The sequence below is a fragment of the Notamacropus eugenii genome, chromosome 3 (assembly GCF_028372415.1).
Source record: "Notamacropus eugenii isolate mMacEug1 chromosome 3, mMacEug1.pri_v2, whole genome shotgun sequence".
NCBI lineage: Eukaryota > Metazoa > Chordata > Mammalia > Diprotodontia > Macropodidae > Notamacropus > Notamacropus eugenii.
In genome coordinates, this window is record NC_092874.1 from 239,283,133 (window position 1) to 239,302,073 (window position 18,941).

At 33.7% G+C, this 18,941-nt stretch overlaps 1 protein-coding gene across 4 annotated transcripts in view; it reads left to right on the top strand.

Moving 5' to 3' along the window:
• MON2 (MON2 homolog, regulator of endosome-to-Golgi trafficking) overlaps nucleotides 1–18,941 on the top strand; it is a 145,158-nt gene that overhangs the window by 30,569 nt on the left and 95,648 nt on the right. For all 4 annotated transcript variants that reach the window (XR_011977243.1, XM_072655240.1, XM_072655241.1 and 1 more), the window contains 10 exons: nucleotides 1,627–1,756; nucleotides 2,987–3,084; nucleotides 4,723–4,848; nucleotides 9,556–9,750; nucleotides 12,638–12,762; nucleotides 13,082–13,221; nucleotides 13,810–13,963; nucleotides 17,260–17,492; nucleotides 17,758–17,839; nucleotides 18,387–18,571. Coding sequence is in view for 3 of the 4 variants with exons in the window: in XM_072655240.1 (XP_072511341.1) it covers nucleotides 1,627–1,756; nucleotides 2,987–3,084; nucleotides 4,723–4,848; nucleotides 9,556–9,750; nucleotides 12,638–12,762; nucleotides 13,082–13,221; nucleotides 13,810–13,963; nucleotides 17,260–17,492; nucleotides 17,758–17,839; nucleotides 18,387–18,571 (1,468 nt within the window). In the remaining variant the exon portion in view is untranslated. The remainder of the gene's footprint in view (nucleotides 1–1,626; nucleotides 1,757–2,986; nucleotides 3,085–4,722; nucleotides 4,849–9,555; nucleotides 9,751–12,637; nucleotides 12,763–13,081; nucleotides 13,222–13,809; nucleotides 13,964–17,259; nucleotides 17,493–17,757; nucleotides 17,840–18,386; nucleotides 18,572–18,941) is intronic.

Sequence of the window (18,941 nt, forward strand, 5' to 3'; positions counted from 1 at the left end):
AGCTCTGTCAGGCTTTTTCTTCTGTCCCTCTGTCTCTGCTTGCCTTGGCTGTCTCAGCCCTACTCATGGCATCACTTACCACTTTTATACAAATTACTCCCAACTCTTTGTCATCATCTTCTTCAAAGTCCTTCAGTGGTGCCTTTTATCTCTCTTTAGGATAAATTGAAATTATTTCATCTATCATTATGTTCTTCTACAGTTGAGTTCCAATTTAATTTCCATTTATATTTCATACTGCTTCCCTTTGCATGCTCTTATTCTAACCAGACAGGAGTTACTAGCTGTTCCTGATAATAGATAATTGATATAGAGCTGGAAGGACCAGCCCCCTCATTTTACCGATGTGACACTGTCCTTTATGTTCCTCTCCTCATCTTAGTCTTTTGAAATTCTTTCTTTTCCCAGGGATTACCCCCCTTCCTGACTCTTATTCCCTTTATTACCTTTCCACTACTTAAATTAGGAGGGATCTAAAATCAGTCATATGCTAGACAAAGACTTGATTTAGTACAAGTAAATAAGTTTAAAGAGAGCAATTTCTTTTGTTACTAATTGTGGAATGAAAAGCTTTGGCAACTCCCTGTGTGACATTGTTTAAGTAACTTAACCTCAGAGTTGGACTCTTGATTTCTCAGCCTATGGGCTGTTAAAGGAATTTCATATATCAACAAGCAAATGAGGAAAATCTTTTTGTGGCTGGGCAGGGGTGAGGGTCTTGAAATTAGTAGACTAACGTAAAACTAGCCGTGAAAATAACCTACCATATCATCAATCAGTCAGCATTCATTAAGTGTTTAGTACATATGAGGCATTGTGCTATGTGTTGAGGGTATAAAAACAAAATTGAAACAATCCCTGCTCTCCAAGATCTTACATTCTAATGGAGGAGATAACATGTGAGCATATGCTACGAAATGAATACATGGTAGTTTGGAAGGGACGTTCTATGTTAAAAGGATAGGACTGGAGGATTCACTTCTCTTACTCTAAACTTAATTAAAAATCAAATGTGCACAATCCCTAGTTTCTGAGCACAAAACACAAGCACTTTGCACTGCGCAGACCCTCAAGCCATGCACCGCCAATGAAAGCTACAGAGTGAAAAACTTTAAGAAGCCCTGGTCTGAGAGATCCTGGGAATAGGAAACCTTTTCTCTTGTTACTAGATTTTATTTAGCCCCTGGAAGCCACTCTTCCCCCATTTAGATGTATCCTGTAGTCCCTTCTCCCCCATTCAAGTATAAGTTATGTTACTTCTCTGAACTTTAATCAGATATCTTCTCTCCCATCTCTTCTCTCTGTCCCAGCCCGTTGAATATTTAGTTTTCCAGAACATTTCATGTTATTGAGCTAATTATTCACATTTTTTGTGGAAAAGTGTGCTTGTGGAGCATTGTATCCCTGTAAATAATGTTATTTTATGCATGTGCGCACACACACACACACACATTCCTAGAAAACATCCCTCTCTCTCTGTAATAAAGGCGTTGTCTTTCCTCCCCTAGACTTGTGTAACAATACAATTTGCTAAATTTTTGTCTCTGCTTGCACAAAAGCAGATAGAAAAAAAGAAAATAAGTTGTGTTAAATTTTATTTTAATTAGCTAAAAATTACTTTTTCAGGCAATAGTTCTTTGTTTTCGCCTGCACTTTACAAAAGATAATATTACAAATAATACAGCTGCTGCTACTGTACGACAAGTTGTTACTGTTGTATTTGAGAGGATGGTTGCTGAGGATGAACGACATAAAGGTAAATTTGAGTTATTTCCTTTTCTTTTGTGGTTAGACAGATTCTTAGTAGTATGGTTACCCATCAGTTATTGATATTTTGATGTTTTGTTTTTGGCGATATATTAATAATAGAATGCTTTTTAAAAAATAAATGTTTTTATTATATGTGTATATAGATATATATTCCTTCATCTTAATGATATAAAATAAATTTGTTACTAAGTGACATCAAATTTATTTTTCTGCATAATGGATTGGTTCAAAAGATTATTTATTACTAAGACCATTAATACTTTTTCTGCTTTGTGCAGTTAATAAATGATAGACTAAGTTACCTTCTTCTCATTTGCATTCTATTTTTTTATGCATTTTTGCCTTAGTGTTCTTTTTGGAGAGAGATATTGATGACTAATGATAATGCCACTTTTTCAGAGAAATGAACTTCACTCTTCCTGAAGAAAACTTTTAGCTACTGACCACATCAATTTGAGTCTAGATTCTATTTCTGGCTTTTCTGATTGTTTTATTAAAGCAATATTTCTATTAAATTTGGCATATTTGATTTGTACAGCCTTTACTGAAAAGAATATAAAGTTCTATCAGATGGAAATGTTAATTTTTTTTAAAGATTTAATCCTAATTAGTATATCCTATATAGTTATTTGAGTCATGCTCAGAAAAAAACCCCCAAGATAACTCTGTGATGTGTCTTGTATATTTTTATAAAACAGAACAGTTTTCCTGCAGGGAATCTTCATCTATACACCTTTTGAGACCTTCTAATATAATATTAAGCGGTGTACCCTATCAGCGATGTCACTTAAGTAACTGATGAATTATTAACTCCAAGGCAGTTGGCAAGAATGCTCACAGAAATGAGAATTGATTGTGTAGTAAGCTTAGTATATTTCTACTTTATTTAAATTAACATTCAGAAACCGAATAGAATGGTTGTCCATTTGAGTCTTTTCTTGTTAGGACTGTGGGAACCTTCCATTTATTGATCAAAGAAGAATCTTCTTTGTTAGGATCTTTACAAGTGAATTCTATTGCAGACAATTCCATGTTGTCTTTGTTTTGTTTTTAAAGTGGAATATATCTCTCTGAAATTACAGTGAAAATAATTAAGAAGATAACTTATATGGAAATGTTGCTTGATCAGGCTCCATTCCATCAATAATCCAAGGGCACATGATTTGCTGTTCATTTGTTGTGAATTCACACGTAACACATCCTGTTTTGATTTCAGATGTTGTGGAGCAGCCAGTACTAGTTCAGGGAAACAGTAATAGGCGTTCTGTGAGTACCCTGAAGCCCTGTGCGAAAGATGCATACATGCTCTTCCAGGTATTTGTATGATAGAAATTGTTTTTATCACTTTATGTTATTTTTCTTAATGCTCTGTTTAACTATAAGTCCAATTTCATTTTTCTCATTAGAAAAATTGTTTTTAAAAATGGGTCAAAGAGGAAGGAGCTCTTATTATTTACAATGGAAATGTAATTTAGCATTTTATATCTATTAAGTGATATTTGAGTTTTAGAATTAAAGACTAGGGAGTAGTAACATTAACATAATATTTTACATTTATTAAATTATTCTCTTATAATAACGCTGCAAAATACATCTAGTCAGTATTTTCACTCCATTTTATAGGTGAAGAAACTTTTGTACTAGATGTCTTCCATGTCTGGAATGTGCTGGTACCCTCGCCCTTGACTTTTAGTTTCCTTAATTTACTTCAAGACTCAGGCCAAACAAATCCCACCTTCTGCAGGACACTTTTCCTAGTGTTCCAGCTAATACTGCCCTCTTTTCTGAAATTAACCTGCATACACACATGCATATACATGTTTATTATTTCACCCTTAGACATGCAATTGGCTGCTTATTAAATTGGTCCCTCAATGCATATAGCTTAGATTGACTTTGCAAATAGACAAACCTAAATATAAGGAAGATAACAGAGCTTCTATTGATGACAAACCATTTTCATTTTATATCATTAAAAACTCATTTTATATCACATAATTCATGTGTGAAAATAAAGATGTTTCTTCCTTTAAGAGAACTGGATTAAATCAGAATGTATAAAAGATAATCAAGAGATAATTACTTTCATTACAAAGGGATTCCATTTAGTATGAACTATTTTGGTACATTTAAAATATCACTTGATATTTTATTTGCATCTCCTTTTCAAGAATAACAACGATAATAACTTAAGTTTACATAGCAGTTTGTTTGTAGAATGCATTACATGACTTAACCCTGTGAAGTAATGAAGGTATTATTATCCATATTTTGCAGATGAGGGAAATGAGGCTCAGGGTAGAGGTAGAGTTAAGATTCAAACCCAGAGTTTCTATGGCCCAATAAAAATGAGTAACATTTATATGGCTATTTATCTTATATTTATCTCATTTTTATCTCACAATAACCCTCTGAGGTTAGTATTGCAGGTATCACTGACCCCATTCTATTTATAAGAAACTGAGACTCAGTTGTTAAGGTACTTTCCCATAATTAGACTGCTCCTAAGTGTCATGGTCTTCAGCCTAGGTCTTCTTTACACCAAGTCCAGAATTCTGTCCATGAGGCCACATGGCTTTTTCCCTCTCCCCATTGCCAATTCTGGTGTTATTCCTTTTAAGATATTTTTGTGTTGAAGACTTTAGTTTATTTGTGTTAACTGGAAAGAATGGCAACTAATTAGATGCTTATAAATAGTAATTATATATTGGCAATGATTACAAGAATCTTGATAAAACTTTGGGTTTGTCGAATTCTTATCTGTAATGTATATACTCATTAAGTTATGCTTTTTAGAAAATATTTATTTTTAAAGATGAATTCTACTTTCATCTCTCAGCAGGAAAAAAAATGAGTTACATAAACTGAGATTTTTAAAAAATTTTGATTAAATGTATGTGACCTAAAATTTTTTTTTAATACCACTCATTTTTGTTGCATTTGTTTTCTCAGGATCTTTGTCAGTTGGTTAATGCTGATGCTCCATATTGGCTAGTAGGAATGACAGAAATGACTCGAACTTTTGGCCTTGAACTGCTAGAGTCAGTTTTGAATGATTTTCCACAAGTCTTTTTACGAGTAAGTTATTTCAGATTTACCTAAGCAATGATGTAATTCTTATTTCTTTCCATTCTTTATTAAAAAAATTAAAATATTTATTAGACTAATTTACTTTAAAATCATGGAATAAAATTTCTTTATGCCATGAACACTACACTTGGGTTTTTTCTTTTTCTTTTTTTTTTTTTTTAATTTTACACTTAAATACAAAGTACAAAAAGAAAAAAAAAACATTTGCAGTATTCACAGCAGACCATAAGAGAGGATTCAGTCTAAAGCAATAAATTTCCATTTTTAAGAAAATGTATATAAAAATACCGCACATTGTTTTCAAAGCTGCCCAACTTTGCTTCCTTGTTAGTTTTTTTGTTCTCTGTTGTGCACATTTTACTTTAAAAGTATAGATATATATTCATATACATAGATATCTATAAATACTGACATATACACCTATACACTCATACATATATGTGAGGATGTGCTATTCTTATTTCCTCCTATCTTCTGTTTCTCTGAAGGTCAATAGCATCTTCTGTCCTTCCAAGTCTTTCATGATTTTCTAAATCAACTAAGTCATCATTTCCTACACCACCACAATTGTATTGCTTTCTGAATTCAAAAGCATCTTCCTGTATAGGATCTTTGAGGTTAATCTGGGTATTTAGAATAGTCAGAATGGTTTGCTTGCTCTGAGTTGTTATTAAAACAACCCCACTGTTAGTGTGTGCGTACAGTGTTCTGTTGGTTGTAGTCATTTCATTCTTCATTATTTCATGAAATTCTCTCCATGCTTTCCTAAAATCATTGAGCTTATGATTTCTTACAGGAGAGGAAGGTTCCATCGTGAGCAAGTTTGTTTGACAAGTGTAAATTAGACTTAAGTTTTGGGGATAAGCATTCATTATTTTGTAAAAATTGTTAGGGAAGCTGGAAAGCTTGGGAGAAATTGGGCAGATTCCAATATCTTACACCATTTACCAAGATAAGGTCAGAATGAATACAACATGACTTAGATATCAAGGGAGATATTACAAGAAAATTTGCCGTGGAAAATTACCATGGAACCTATTTCCTTTGAGACTTAGGGATAAATGAACCATTTATGAACAAATGAGATAGAGAGTGTTGTGAGATGTAAAATGAATAATTTTTATTACATTAAATTAAAAAGATTTTGTACAAATAAAAGTATTCAAGATCTGAAGGAAAGCAGAAAACTGATGGGAAGAATTTTATAGTCAGTTCTTCACATAAAGGTCTCATATCTCAAATATATAAAGAACTTTGTCTAATCTATAAGAATGTGAGTCATTTCCCAATTGATAAATAGTTAAAGGACATGAATAGGCACTTCTCCAGTGGAGAAATGAAAACAGTTTATAGTCATATGAACAATGTTCTAAATAATCATTAATTAGAGAAATGCAAATTAAACCACAACCTTGAGATACCATGTTACCCCTACCAGACTGGCTGAAATGATAGACGTGGAAGGTGACAAACGTTAGAGGGGATATGGAACCATTTTGGGGAGAGATTTGGAATTATGTTCAAAATATTATTAAGCTGCCTATACTCTGACCCAGCCACATCACTATTATGTCTGTTTCTGAAGAGAATTAGGCAAAATGGAAAAGAACTTACATGTTCTAAAATATTTATAGCAGCTCTCTTGTGGTGGCAAAGAAATGGGAATTTCAGGGATGCCTGTCAATTGAGGAATGGCTAACCAGAAAAATACTTTACTTTTACAAAGATTTTAATAATCTTAGTTTGATAATTATCTTTTCATAAAACAATTCTGATCCCTGCTTCACTCCCCATTACACAGACACACACACACACACACACACACACTCACACACACAAGTGCAAGATACAAACCTTAGAAACAGAATGGAAGCATCTGTGAAACATATTCTCTTTAGTGTAGTAAAATCTTAGAATTGTTTTACTGGGTGGCTCCTTAGAAATACTCTCTAATTTCTTTATGTTTTTAAAAATCACTAACTCATTCAACATTTACTAAATACTTCCTGTGTATAATCTACAGTGCCATGCTCCAAGTAGGAAGATACAAAGATAGGACTTTCCCTCAGGGAGCATGCATTCTAGTTTGAGACCCAAGATTTGTATGTTTTGTAGTACTAGTAGAATTTCATTCAGCAGAGAGACAGAGAGAAACACATTTCAGGAATGGGAGATAATGTCTCTCGATATGTAGGGTTAGAAAACATGCTGTTTTGTGGGACCATGAAAAGAGGCAAGTGAAGAAGAGCCGTGGCTCGAACCGAACAAATAATAACAGACGTTGTTATTATAACAGTTGACGGTTTACATGTTGCTCTGCATACACCAGCTCATTGGGCCTTATGACAGTCCTGAGCAGTATGGACTCCAGGTATGTTAATATCCACTTACTGATGAGGGAGCTCAGAGGACAAATTACTTGCGTAGGCTCTCAGGAGCAGAGATGGGATTTGGCTCTAGATCTTCCTTCCCTATTTCCTCTCTGCCACACTGCCCGTACTCATGAAGCTGTAGCGGCTTCCTGTGGCTCCTAAGATAAAATACAAACTCCTCAGCCTGGCATTTAAAGTCCTCCACGTTATATCTCCCAACTACTTTTCCAGGTTTATTTGATGATGTTTTCTTTCATACATTAATGGTCCACCAAACTGACCTAGCTATTCCCTGAGCTCAACATTTTGTTTCCCTAAAGCCGACCTTCATTCAGTCTGTCAGTTAGTAAGCACTTATTAAGCACCAGTCATGTGCTAGCCGCTATACTAAGTGCTGAGGATACAGAGGAAAGCAAACAGCAGTCACTGTTCCTAAGGAGTTCACAGTCTAATGAAATCTGATTCCCATTAGATTGTGAATCTAATTCCATTCCTGGAATGTGCCCCTTTATCACCTCTACTTTTTAGAGCCTTAGTTTTCCTCAAGGTTCAGCTCAGGTATTACCTTCTCCAGGAGGCCTTTTATCATTTTTTCTCCAGGTAGTGCTTTTCCCCTCCTCAAATTCTCTTATGTTTACTTATTTCTACACATAATGTACCTTTCCTTTTTTCTTCCTTGTAGAGGTAAACCATTACTAATGTATTAAAGTAACATAAAAGTCCTTATTTATCTGCATTCTTTGAAGCTACTTGAGTTCAGGGATTGTTTGATTTTTATCATTATATTTCTAATGCCTAGCAAAGTGTCTTTTGTATAGTAAACACTTAATAAATGCTTGTAAAAATTGAATTTAGGCAAAAATGTCTTTGTCATCCACGTAATATTTTTTAAAAGGAATTAGAAGTGTTGTAATGGCTACCTTGGTGCACATTTTGTCAAACGAGTTGCTTTTCTTCAAACTGCTAAATTCCACAACCACAACTTGCATAAATTTCTGATGCTTAATCTCATTTTTTATTTGACTCCTAATGTGGTAAGGAGGAAGAATTAGATGATCCTGCAATTCTTGCTAATTTTTGTTCCATAATAATATATAGTAGCATTTATAGAGTATGTACTATGTGCCAGGCATTGTGCTAGGCACTTTACAAATATTATCTTGTTTGATCTTCACAACGACCCTGGGAGATAGGTGCTATCTTTTACCATTGAGAAAACTGAGGCAAACAGAGGTTAAGCCCAAAGTCATGCTACTAAATATCTAAGGCTGGATTTGAATTCAGGTCTTCTTGATTCTAGGTCCAGCACTTCATCTCTTGCACCACCTGGCTGCCTGTATAATGCCAAAAGACTTTGTGAAATATTTTGGAAATTGACCTGATTTCATTCAGTATCCCTTTTGTCCTTTTAAAAAAATTTATTTTTACTTTATAAAAAACAAAAAAAAAATTTACTTTATAATTATAGTATGAAAAATAATTACAATTTGTATTTATATAGCACTTTTAAGATTTGCAAAAGCATGATATAAATAAAATACTTATCTCATTTGATCTTTATATCAAGCCTGGTATGTAGGGTCTGTTAATATTCCCAATTTACAGATGAGGAAACTAAGTGAGAGAGATTATGTGTCACTGGGTTTGATCTTGGGACTTCATGACTAACACTTTAAATAGTGTAGTGATTGGAACAGAATAAAAATTTTAATAATTTTGAATAAATTTAAAAATTTATTAATTCAAAAAACTTGTTTTAAAGAAGACTTGCTTGAATGACTACCTTAGAGGAATGGGCCTTAAGCCATCAATAAACTGAAATTTTTTTAGACTAGGATAGGCAAAGAATTGTATAGAGAAGGAAGATCTGCGTGAGTGCCCAATCAGCAGTTGAGTACTCAGTACACATGACCATCCATGCTCATATCACTTTATTTTTAATTTGTTCTTAAGTAATTAGGTATAGCTGAACCACAGCATCAGCCCCCAATATCAATCGTTAAATCTTTTGTTTGTGTGCATTTATACATAGATTTGCCGAATGGAATAAAATTGAGTTATAAGATATACTTACTATAACCAAATTGTCTCATTTAATTTTCTTTTTAATGCTTTCATTAGCAGAAATAGATCTTTGCTTGTCATTTTAGATGATGTATCTTTAAGGAAAAAACAACTCTAAAGAATGTCTAACAATTATTGTGAAAGGCAATAGGAATTGCATACATGTGTTTCTAATGTTCTTTAAAATGGTTTACTGACTAAAAAAGTAAGATTTTACTTTAGAATTACTAAGTGTTAATTGAAATTTTTTCTTCAACAGCACCAGGAATTTAGTTTCCTTCTTAAAGAAAGGGTATGCCCGCTTGTGATAAAGCTCTTCTCCCCAAATATCAAGTTCAGACAAGGTTCCTGTACTTCATCTTCCCCTGCACCAGTTGAAAAACCGTATTTTCCCATTTGTATGCGTCTGCTGCGAGTAGTTTCAGTTCTGATTAAGCAGTTTTATAGTCTTTTGGTAAGTATTACTTATTAAGTTTCTTGTGTAGGTATATGGGATGGCTCACTTTTAGAAATTATTCCATTGGAAACATTAGGTTTTAAATCAGTCAACTTTTAAGTAGATTATCCACATTTTAATTTTGTCTGTGTTTATACAGTGTTTCTGTTGTGTGAAGAATTATGATATTCACTGAAGGAACCACAAGATTGGCAGTGACACTAATGTCTGTATTAGTTGTCCCTATGTCCCACTTGAAGACTAACAAATATTAATAACGTTTCTTCTTTCACTTATATAAAATCTTATAGTTGAATAGATTGAAGCTAAGAGTTTGTGATTTATCCTAAATCATACAGTTCATTTTGAAATCCAGAACTAGAACTAAAGTTCATTTCTCTATCTACATTTCATTTGCATAAATTGATTGCCTCTTTTAACAAATTAAGTCACTTACAGCATCAAGAAATTGAGATCTCATTGGTATGGGTGCCCTCCCCTGACTCAGATCACAGCCTTTCCACATCTTTTCATTTTAACACATGTATACCCAACTCTCTGTAGGCATGATTTTCTGTTAACAGAAAAATTTACCTGGTGAACAATCTTCTAATGATTTAAAAAAAAAAAAGAAAGTTATAGAATATGTTGTGATATTCTTGACTAAAAGATTATTAAAGTTATAATTTATTGTTAGCCATTTTAATTATATGTTTTGGGGCAGATCATGTAATTATATCTTACATAGTATAGCCAAAATTTGTTATGTATATAATGAGTATAATTTGTAACATAGAACTATCATATACTTTTGAAAAGATCAGGATGTGTCATTTGTGGTAAATTCATAGAAAATGGAATGGAAACAATGTTTCAAATTATTGTAAATTCTATATCCAAGGCATAATGTCTCTAGAATACTTAGAGTAACAATATATGAGTAGTTCCAATTTTCACTTTTTATAGAGGAGTAGGTATTATGTATTTATTGTATTATTGTGTTTTGAAAATTGATGGTTCTGGTATGGTACAGACTAGAAGTTGGCAAAATATGCTATGTCATATGTGCAAATGGTTGGCATGAAGGCTGACTTTTTTTTTCCAGTGGCATGTAGGATCTCTACCAATTGCCCCACCTCCTCTCTGACATTTGTAGAGTTGGTGCCTTCTGGCTTTATATCACTTGCAGTATTTTATTGTCCAGATTAGTTAAGAACCAAGAGTATGGTCAGGGCATGTGAAAGATTATGTATGGATAGGGTCTATGGTGCAGAGTAACTTCTCTTATCTTTGAGGATTGATTAGGGAGAGAAATGCAGTAAGTTAGTGTAGTGGAACAAGCTCTAAATCTGAAACAAGAGAAAGATTTAGTTTTGAATCCTGGCTCTGTTAATTGGTTGTGTGACCTTGACCGAATAACAACTAATACTGGTCCTTAGTTTCTCCATTAGCAAATAAAGTAAAAAGTTGGATGAGGTGATTTCTAATACTGCAGAGCCAGTATTTGAACCTGGGTCTTCTGACTCTAGATCCAGTGTTCTTTCCCCTGTGTATCACTGCCTTTTCAATATATTTATTTTTGTGATAGTTTTTTTATAACGTGTTACTATATAGGGACATGTTGATTTGCCACATTTTGTTTTAATAGAAATGTATTGATTCTTTTGGTATTCCAATAACTTCTGGTTTGAGCTTTATTTCTTTACCTTTTTATCATAAATGAATTATCTTAGTCTATATGAGTATATTGTAGGGTTTTTTTTCAAATTTTAAATGGATAAATTCCATCTTTTTCCTAAGGGTTGTTGACAATTTTATTAATATAATTAAAATCATTGTCAGAAAGTCAGACCTGTTCACTGTTTACTTCAACATTTCATTGTTTAGTACTGTTTTTAGCAGTAGATTTAATTGAAAATCAAATGTTTTGCTGTTGTTTTCTGTCCTGTTGTAGAAACAGTGAGGGTTCTTTAAATCTTTGTGACCATACAAATCATAGGATCATAGGACTAGAGCTGAAAGGGATCTCAGAGACCAGCTCCTCCAACCTCCTTATTTTACAGCTGAGGAATCTGAGGCTCAGAGAGGTTAGTTTATTTGCCCAAGATCACACAGGTAGTAAGAATCACAAGTGGGATTTGAACACCAAGGACCACTGCCTTGAGAACCAGTACTCTTTCTGCTGTACCTTTTAACAAGATGAATTTCAAAATATAGTTTTGATCTGTTGCTCCCTAATTTATAGCTCCCCTTATATTAATTCAAATAAAAACACATTTGGCTCATTAAGGTATTTGATTCTGATATTGCACATTTTGCGTATATCAGATTACATCATATCAAATTCAGCACACTTCTATTAAGCACCTACCATAGATTTGTGGTGTACCAAGCACTATGCTTACAAAGAAAAAAATTAATCCCTTCCCTCAAAGACCTTACATTTTTCTTAGAGGACACAGTATTTACACAGAAGAGTAAAAGCAAAGTATATTTCAAATGTTACAGTTGGGGGTAAAGGAAATGCAGGAAAGCCTGTATAGGAAGTGAGTGGCACCTGATAATCCTCTTATATATATATATATATATTGATTCCAAATTTTAACATCCTATGGCACTCTTTTCTGTACTTTGTAAATTTAAACCTCATTATTTTTTGTAATAGTAATGGTAGGAAATTTGATCCTCTGGATCCATATTAACATGTAGAAAGTAAATGGTCACTGAATTTTTTGTAGAGTTTCTGAAATAAATGAGATATTTATTGAAACAACTTTCTCTCAATTCTAAACACATCCCCTTGTTAACTTGAATTAGTCATAGAGTATATTTTAAAATATGGTTGGATTCTAGTGTCAAGTTAATTAAGAGCATTGTTGTGTATTCTAAATGTTTCTTCTTTTAGGTAACCGAATGTGAGATATTTCTTTCACTCCTAGTGAAATTTCTGGATGCAGATAAGCCCCAGTGGCTAAGAGCAGTTGCAGTGGAATCAATTCACAGGCTCTGTGTGCAGCCCCAACTGTTAAGGTAGGACCCCAGAGGCACAGACAGAACTTTCAGTTGTCAGAAAGTAAAATAATTGTTCTAAATTAATAAGGATTTTTCCAAACAAAATTAGATTTCATATGTGTAGGATTAGAGAGGTAGAGGGAAGGTTTTTGATGGGAGGGGAAGGGCATTTTAAGACTGAGCAAGTGACGCCAAATACCTTCAAAAAGTTGAACACTTTGAAGTGTTCTCAGATAAATAAGATTTTAACTTTATTTTTGATTGGCAATAAGGAACTTGATTTATTAGCATGGTTTGTTATCATTGTTGTTTAGAAACATTTTAAAGTATTTTGCAGGTCTTTTTGTCAATCTTATGACATGAAGCAACATTCTACTAAGGTTTTCCGAGATATTGTGAATGCATTGGGATCTTTCATCCAGTCACTGTTTCTCGTCCCAACGATGGGGACTACATCTACTACAACAAATCAAGCTGGTAAAAGCTCTTTTGTATTTTTTTCCGTTTCAGTTATTTCACATTAATTTATTTTAAACTCTCTAAACCTGGTAGGCAGAAATCTTCTCAGTTTTGTTCTTTACCTTAAAAAAAGCTATGTTCCCTGCTTATGAACTACTACACAATTAGTCGGTCAACCAGAATTTAATTTATTAAGTGCTGGTTCTGTGACAGGAACTGTGACCGGGAATAGAGAAAAAGAAACAAACCTTTTCCTTAAGGAGCTTCTATTCTGTCTGTACCTAAACTAGACTACAGAACAGATAAAAAGTAAATACATTGTAAAAGCAGAGAGAGGGCAGTAACGTGAGGGGATTCAGGAAAAGCTTTACATTGAAGCTGTGGAAACAAGGGGATTCTAAGAAGCACAGGGGAGGAAAGAGTGTGTGCAAGTGTAATTTAGAAGAGATATGCTGGGAACATATTATGAAGGGCTCTTTAAACACCAGAGGAGCTTATTATAATAAAGAAGTGACTGTGCTTTTGCGTTTTTGAATTTTGAGTTTTACTTACTTGTAAGTAAGAAGAGGATTGAAGGGTAAGTTAATAATCTTCCTTATTTCATAGGAAATAATAATTCTGGTGGCCCGTCCTCGGCACCAACAAACTCAGGAATGTTGGGAATGGGCGGAGGTGTTACTGTGCTACCTGCTTTTGAATATAGAGGGACCTGGATACCTATCCTGACTGTCACAGTCCAAGGGAGTGCCAAAGCAACCTAGTAAGTAGTAGCAGTATTCTGTCAACAATACAATCTTGGGGGTGATATTTCATCATGAAATGCTTTTCAATATTTCTTCTTTCCCTATTAGTGTAGATAACTCCTGTTGAGGACAGAGTATTATGATATTCTTCTGTTCACATCTTAGTTGTAACATTTTTGACTGATTCTTCTACTCTGAGATCTATGTTTGGGGCTAACTTTTTCTTATTTTTATTGTTTAGATACTTTTAACAACTTACCAAGGCCAGACGTGAGAGAGACAATGGAGTCTATTCTCTCAGTTTATCTTTGTTTATGTTAAACACAAACATTAAATGTTATCAGTTCTTTTGCAGCATTTCCTTACTGGCTGGTTTTAGTGACCCTGTTGTTATTACATTAGAGACTTCTTAATGGTTTTAATCCTGCTTAGTAGTTCAGAAACACGTACTCAGTGCTATATTGGATCTCTTTACTGTTGGGCATTTGTTGTTACTTATTTATAAAAGAGGAATAAAATCCATACTCCTGTAGATCTGTCACCTCCTCAAAGTGATGCTCCCTCCATTAGTACAGATTGTAACCAAGCATGTTTTATCATAAACTTTCAAGAGTGAGTCCAGACATTATGTGAGAGGCCTTCCTCTTGTTCTCTTGATCTTGTGTCGATGCTAGTGGAGTATATGACTTCTCCTCACTAGTTCTCTGTGTGTTACTAGTTTACCTTTTCTGATGTTAAATGTCTCTGATAATCTCTTTAGTTCTTCTCGTGTAATACATTTGTTTAGACCATGCACTGCTCCAGTTCCTTTTGAGTGATCAATCCTGAACTTCAGTTCCATGACAAAGGGACAAAAGGTTAATGAATGAAAATTCTTTACCATTCTTAGACATACCTCCTACTAGTAATAGAAAATCACTTAGTATCTTGTTACATGAATATTTGTAGCTTCACAGGTTGCTAGTTTTCTTTTCATCTGTATGTAATGGAACAGAAAGTCAAAGATGAGTTAGAGACGTTTAGTGCTGTAAGGACCCATTAACACAGTCTTGTTCAACCTCCTCATTTTATAATTAAGAAAAATGAGATGTTGAATGACTGACTCAAAGTCTTGGCCTCAGGTGTTCTGTCTGAGAGAAGGGAATTGAATTATGCATATTCTTTTTCAAAGTTAACCTTGGAATTATAAAAAAAATTAGTGATTGCATGTGTATTACATATACATATACTCACATACCCATTTATATGGATTTTTATTGATATCTTTTTAATATCAGTCATTTTTGTATTATTCTTTCCCAGCTCAATATGTAAGCCTTTCTTTGTGTAAAGGGGAAAAATATCTGGTAAAAATTAACCAGTAATTTTAAGCAACATTCCACATACAGAGTTCTTCACCTTTCCAACAAAAGGAGGCAGCGTATTTCCTTATCTCTTGTTTAAGGTTTATTTTTACAAGAGGACAAGATCATATAGGATATCTTTCTATGAATACATCATAAATAAAATCTTTTAAAAAAAATTATGGGTCATTATCATCATAGTTTATTGTTTTGTTATAGAAGAACCACAATCTCAAAGTTATTAAAAGGACCTTAAAGATCATCTTGTCCTTCTTTTACCTGAACAAGAATCCCTTCTACGGTATCTCAAACAAGTAATTGTCCAACATCTACTTGAAGACTTCAGAACCTACTACCTACTGAATCAATCCATTCATTTTTGAACTCCTTTATGTCACAGTCATTTTCACCCCAATCTTAACCCCTCATTTAACCCTCACTTGGGATAGAGTAAAACAATTAAGAAAAAAACCATGTGATGTAGTGACCACTTACCCCTCTTCTGTGCGGGAAAAGTTATCTTTATCTGCTCTCAGGCTTTGTACTTTTTTTTAACTTCAGCTGTTGTCTAGTCACACATACTACATTTGCAATTAATTTTTTGAGCCCAAGTTGGTATTTGTCTCTCTTAAATTTCATCTTGTTAGTTTCAGCTCATTCTAGCTTGATGGATCTTCATGGATCATTCTAGTTTTTGGTTCCAGACTCTCTTGTTCAGTGCATTTTTTCCTAGCTTTGGTCTTCTGCAGTTAGTTTTGGTAATTATGACATTCATCTGTGCCTTCTTTATTGTATTTCAAAGCATCAGTTGCAAAGTAATATTGACCTTTATGCATAGATTACGATGATCATAATTCTGTCTTCCAATTGAATGTCTTCCAACTTGTATGTAATTAAAACTATTTTTTTCACTATTTCTTTTGAAAGCATACCACATAAATATATTTTATAAAGTCTGCAATTTCAGGGAGTTCTTAAATGAGCACTGAAGTGAACACTGGCTTTGGATATAGGAAAAAAATTGTTTTGACATAAATAGCTGTAGCCCCATGACACCCTGTAGGAGTATATCTAAATCCATGTGTCCGTGTCTCTGGACATTTTTGCCTGATGGTTCAAAGAGTTATTTGCTCAATGCTAAGGACACAGAGAAAGGTAACAATATAGCTCTTGAAACTCCCACTGTAATGGTGGAGACAATGTCCAAATAATTATGTACATGCAAGATTAATAAAATAAAAATGGAAGGTTATCTTAGGGGTATGTGTGTGTGAGGGTACATACCAGAGTGACCACTTACGAAAGGTGGATTTTAAGCTGAGTTTTGAAGGAAGCCAGGGATGCTAAGAGGGGGAGGGATGGAGGGGAGAGCATTCCAAGCACAGGGGACAACCAGTACAGATGTATGAAGTCAGGAGATAGAGTATATGAGGAACAGCAAGTAGGCTACTGTCCTTGTATCATAGAGTAGGGGGAAGGGAACAGGCATTTATTAATCAATCATCATGAAGAACAATTAATTTACTTTTCCCTTTTAGAGATAGCTTTAGTATAGTATAAAGTGTTGCAATTTTGTTTTCATAAGTGTACGTTTCAAGTCCTGGCTCTTTGGTATCCTTCCTATGTGACTTTAGTCAATTACTTAACCTGTTTTTGGTCCCAGTGCCCTTTTTTCTGAAATAAAGAGGGTTGAGCTAGATGACTTCTAAGGTTCCTTTCAACTTTAAAACCACTATGCTTGTGTCCTGCAAATTACCTGTAATGCCCTCTTTGAGAATTATTATATTAGATGAGGCATGCCAGTGCTTTTCTATAAACCTTAAAGCTTCCTTTAAATGTCAGGAGTGGGGTTTTTTTTAAAAATTTATTTGTTTTCAGTTTTCAACAGTTTCCATACGTAGGAGTGTGGTTTTTGTTACTTTCATCTTTACTGTTGCCTTATTAATGCTGTAATTTCTTGATAATTTCAGCCTTGAGATGCTAGATAAAGTGGAACCTCCAACTATTCCTGAAGGGTATGCCATGTCTGTGGCATTCCACTGTTTGCTGGACCTCGTACGTGGCATTACTACTATGATTGAAGGAGAGTTAGGACAGGAGGAAACAGAGAGTCCAGCTCCTACCGAAACAGCCTCTTCACCAGCACAGTCATCAGAACAGCAAGATTTTCAATCAGTATCTGATCAGATGGATAAGGAAACAGGTATTAAATCTGATACTTTTCTAAAGTGTAAAATGAGACCAGTCATATAGTTAGGGGGAAAACTTCCTTGTACCCAAGTAATTTAAAAGACAGCTAGGTTTAAGAACCACTTTTAAGTTTGAAATTAACTGTGTAACTGTAAGTTTTTAAAGATAATTCAGCCATACTTTCAAAGAATGAAATTTTGTTTCAAAATGGGCTTATTGGTGAAACATTTAACATTTTTAATGTCTAGTAAGTACTGTGAGATCTTTTTTCCTTTAAGTTAGCAGAGCTGTGTGGGAAGAAATGGTGAATGCCTGCTGGTGTGGTCTTCTCGCTGCCTTGTCGCTTCTTCTTGATGCCAGGTATTCAGTCTTTGTGCTTCTTTGCCTTATGGTTTGTGTTAGTAACAATTGCTTTAGAACTGTTTCTTTATAATGAGAAGTAATGATTGCCTTGCTTTTTTTTACTTGCTTAATAGAAAACAAAATATTAATAACAGAAAAAGCCTACCTCAGAATTAACTTTTTAATGAGATTGCAAGATTAATGAAGCATATGCCATTTAATTACTTTAATTAATTAATCACTTTAATTAATGTGTTTTTTAAAAAGCTATAGAATTGCCTCTTTGGAAAAATATTTGATACCTTAAATTTTTGTTAATCTCTAAAAAGTTTAATTTTATATTTATGTATGATCTTTGTATTGCTTATACTGTTATTTGTATTTATAAAATACTATAATAATAAATTCAGTTTACCAAGAGCTATAAGAACAAATTAAAATTGCTTTCCAATTTTGAAAATACTGATTTTTTTTTTTTAAGAATTGGGGTGGGGGGTGGGCCTACGTATTGCTATCTTTTTTACCAATTAGTCAGTAAGTGCTAAATAACTTATTCTCTCTCCAGCACAGATGAAGCTGCCACTGAAAATATTTTAAAAGCTGAGCTGACAATGGCTGCTCTCTGTGGGAGACTAGGCCTTGTAACTTCAAGAGATGCTTTTATTACTGCCATTTGCAAAGGCTCCTTGCCTCCACATTATGCTCTTACAGTATTGAACACAACAACTGCAGCCACATTTTCTAGCAAATGTAAGACTTGAAATTTAGTTTCCATTTTGTTCATCTCTTTGTCTCAGAAACTAATACAGTGATAACATTTCATTATCACGTCAATTTGAATAAAACTGACTTATCTAAAAATATTTTCTTTTTTCATATATCCATCTGCCACTCTAACATGATCTATATTTCAGTGTGATAGTTTTCTGACTAAAAATATTAACCATTTGGGTCTCCACAACTGGAAAAGTTCATCCTTTATTTTCTTCATGAAAATATCAGCATTTTCAGTGGTATAGGAAATTTTTTTCTCTTTATGACTTACTAACTTTTTTACAGTCTTTAAAATGTACATAACTTCCTTATCCCATAGAATATAGATGTAGAATTAATATTATGT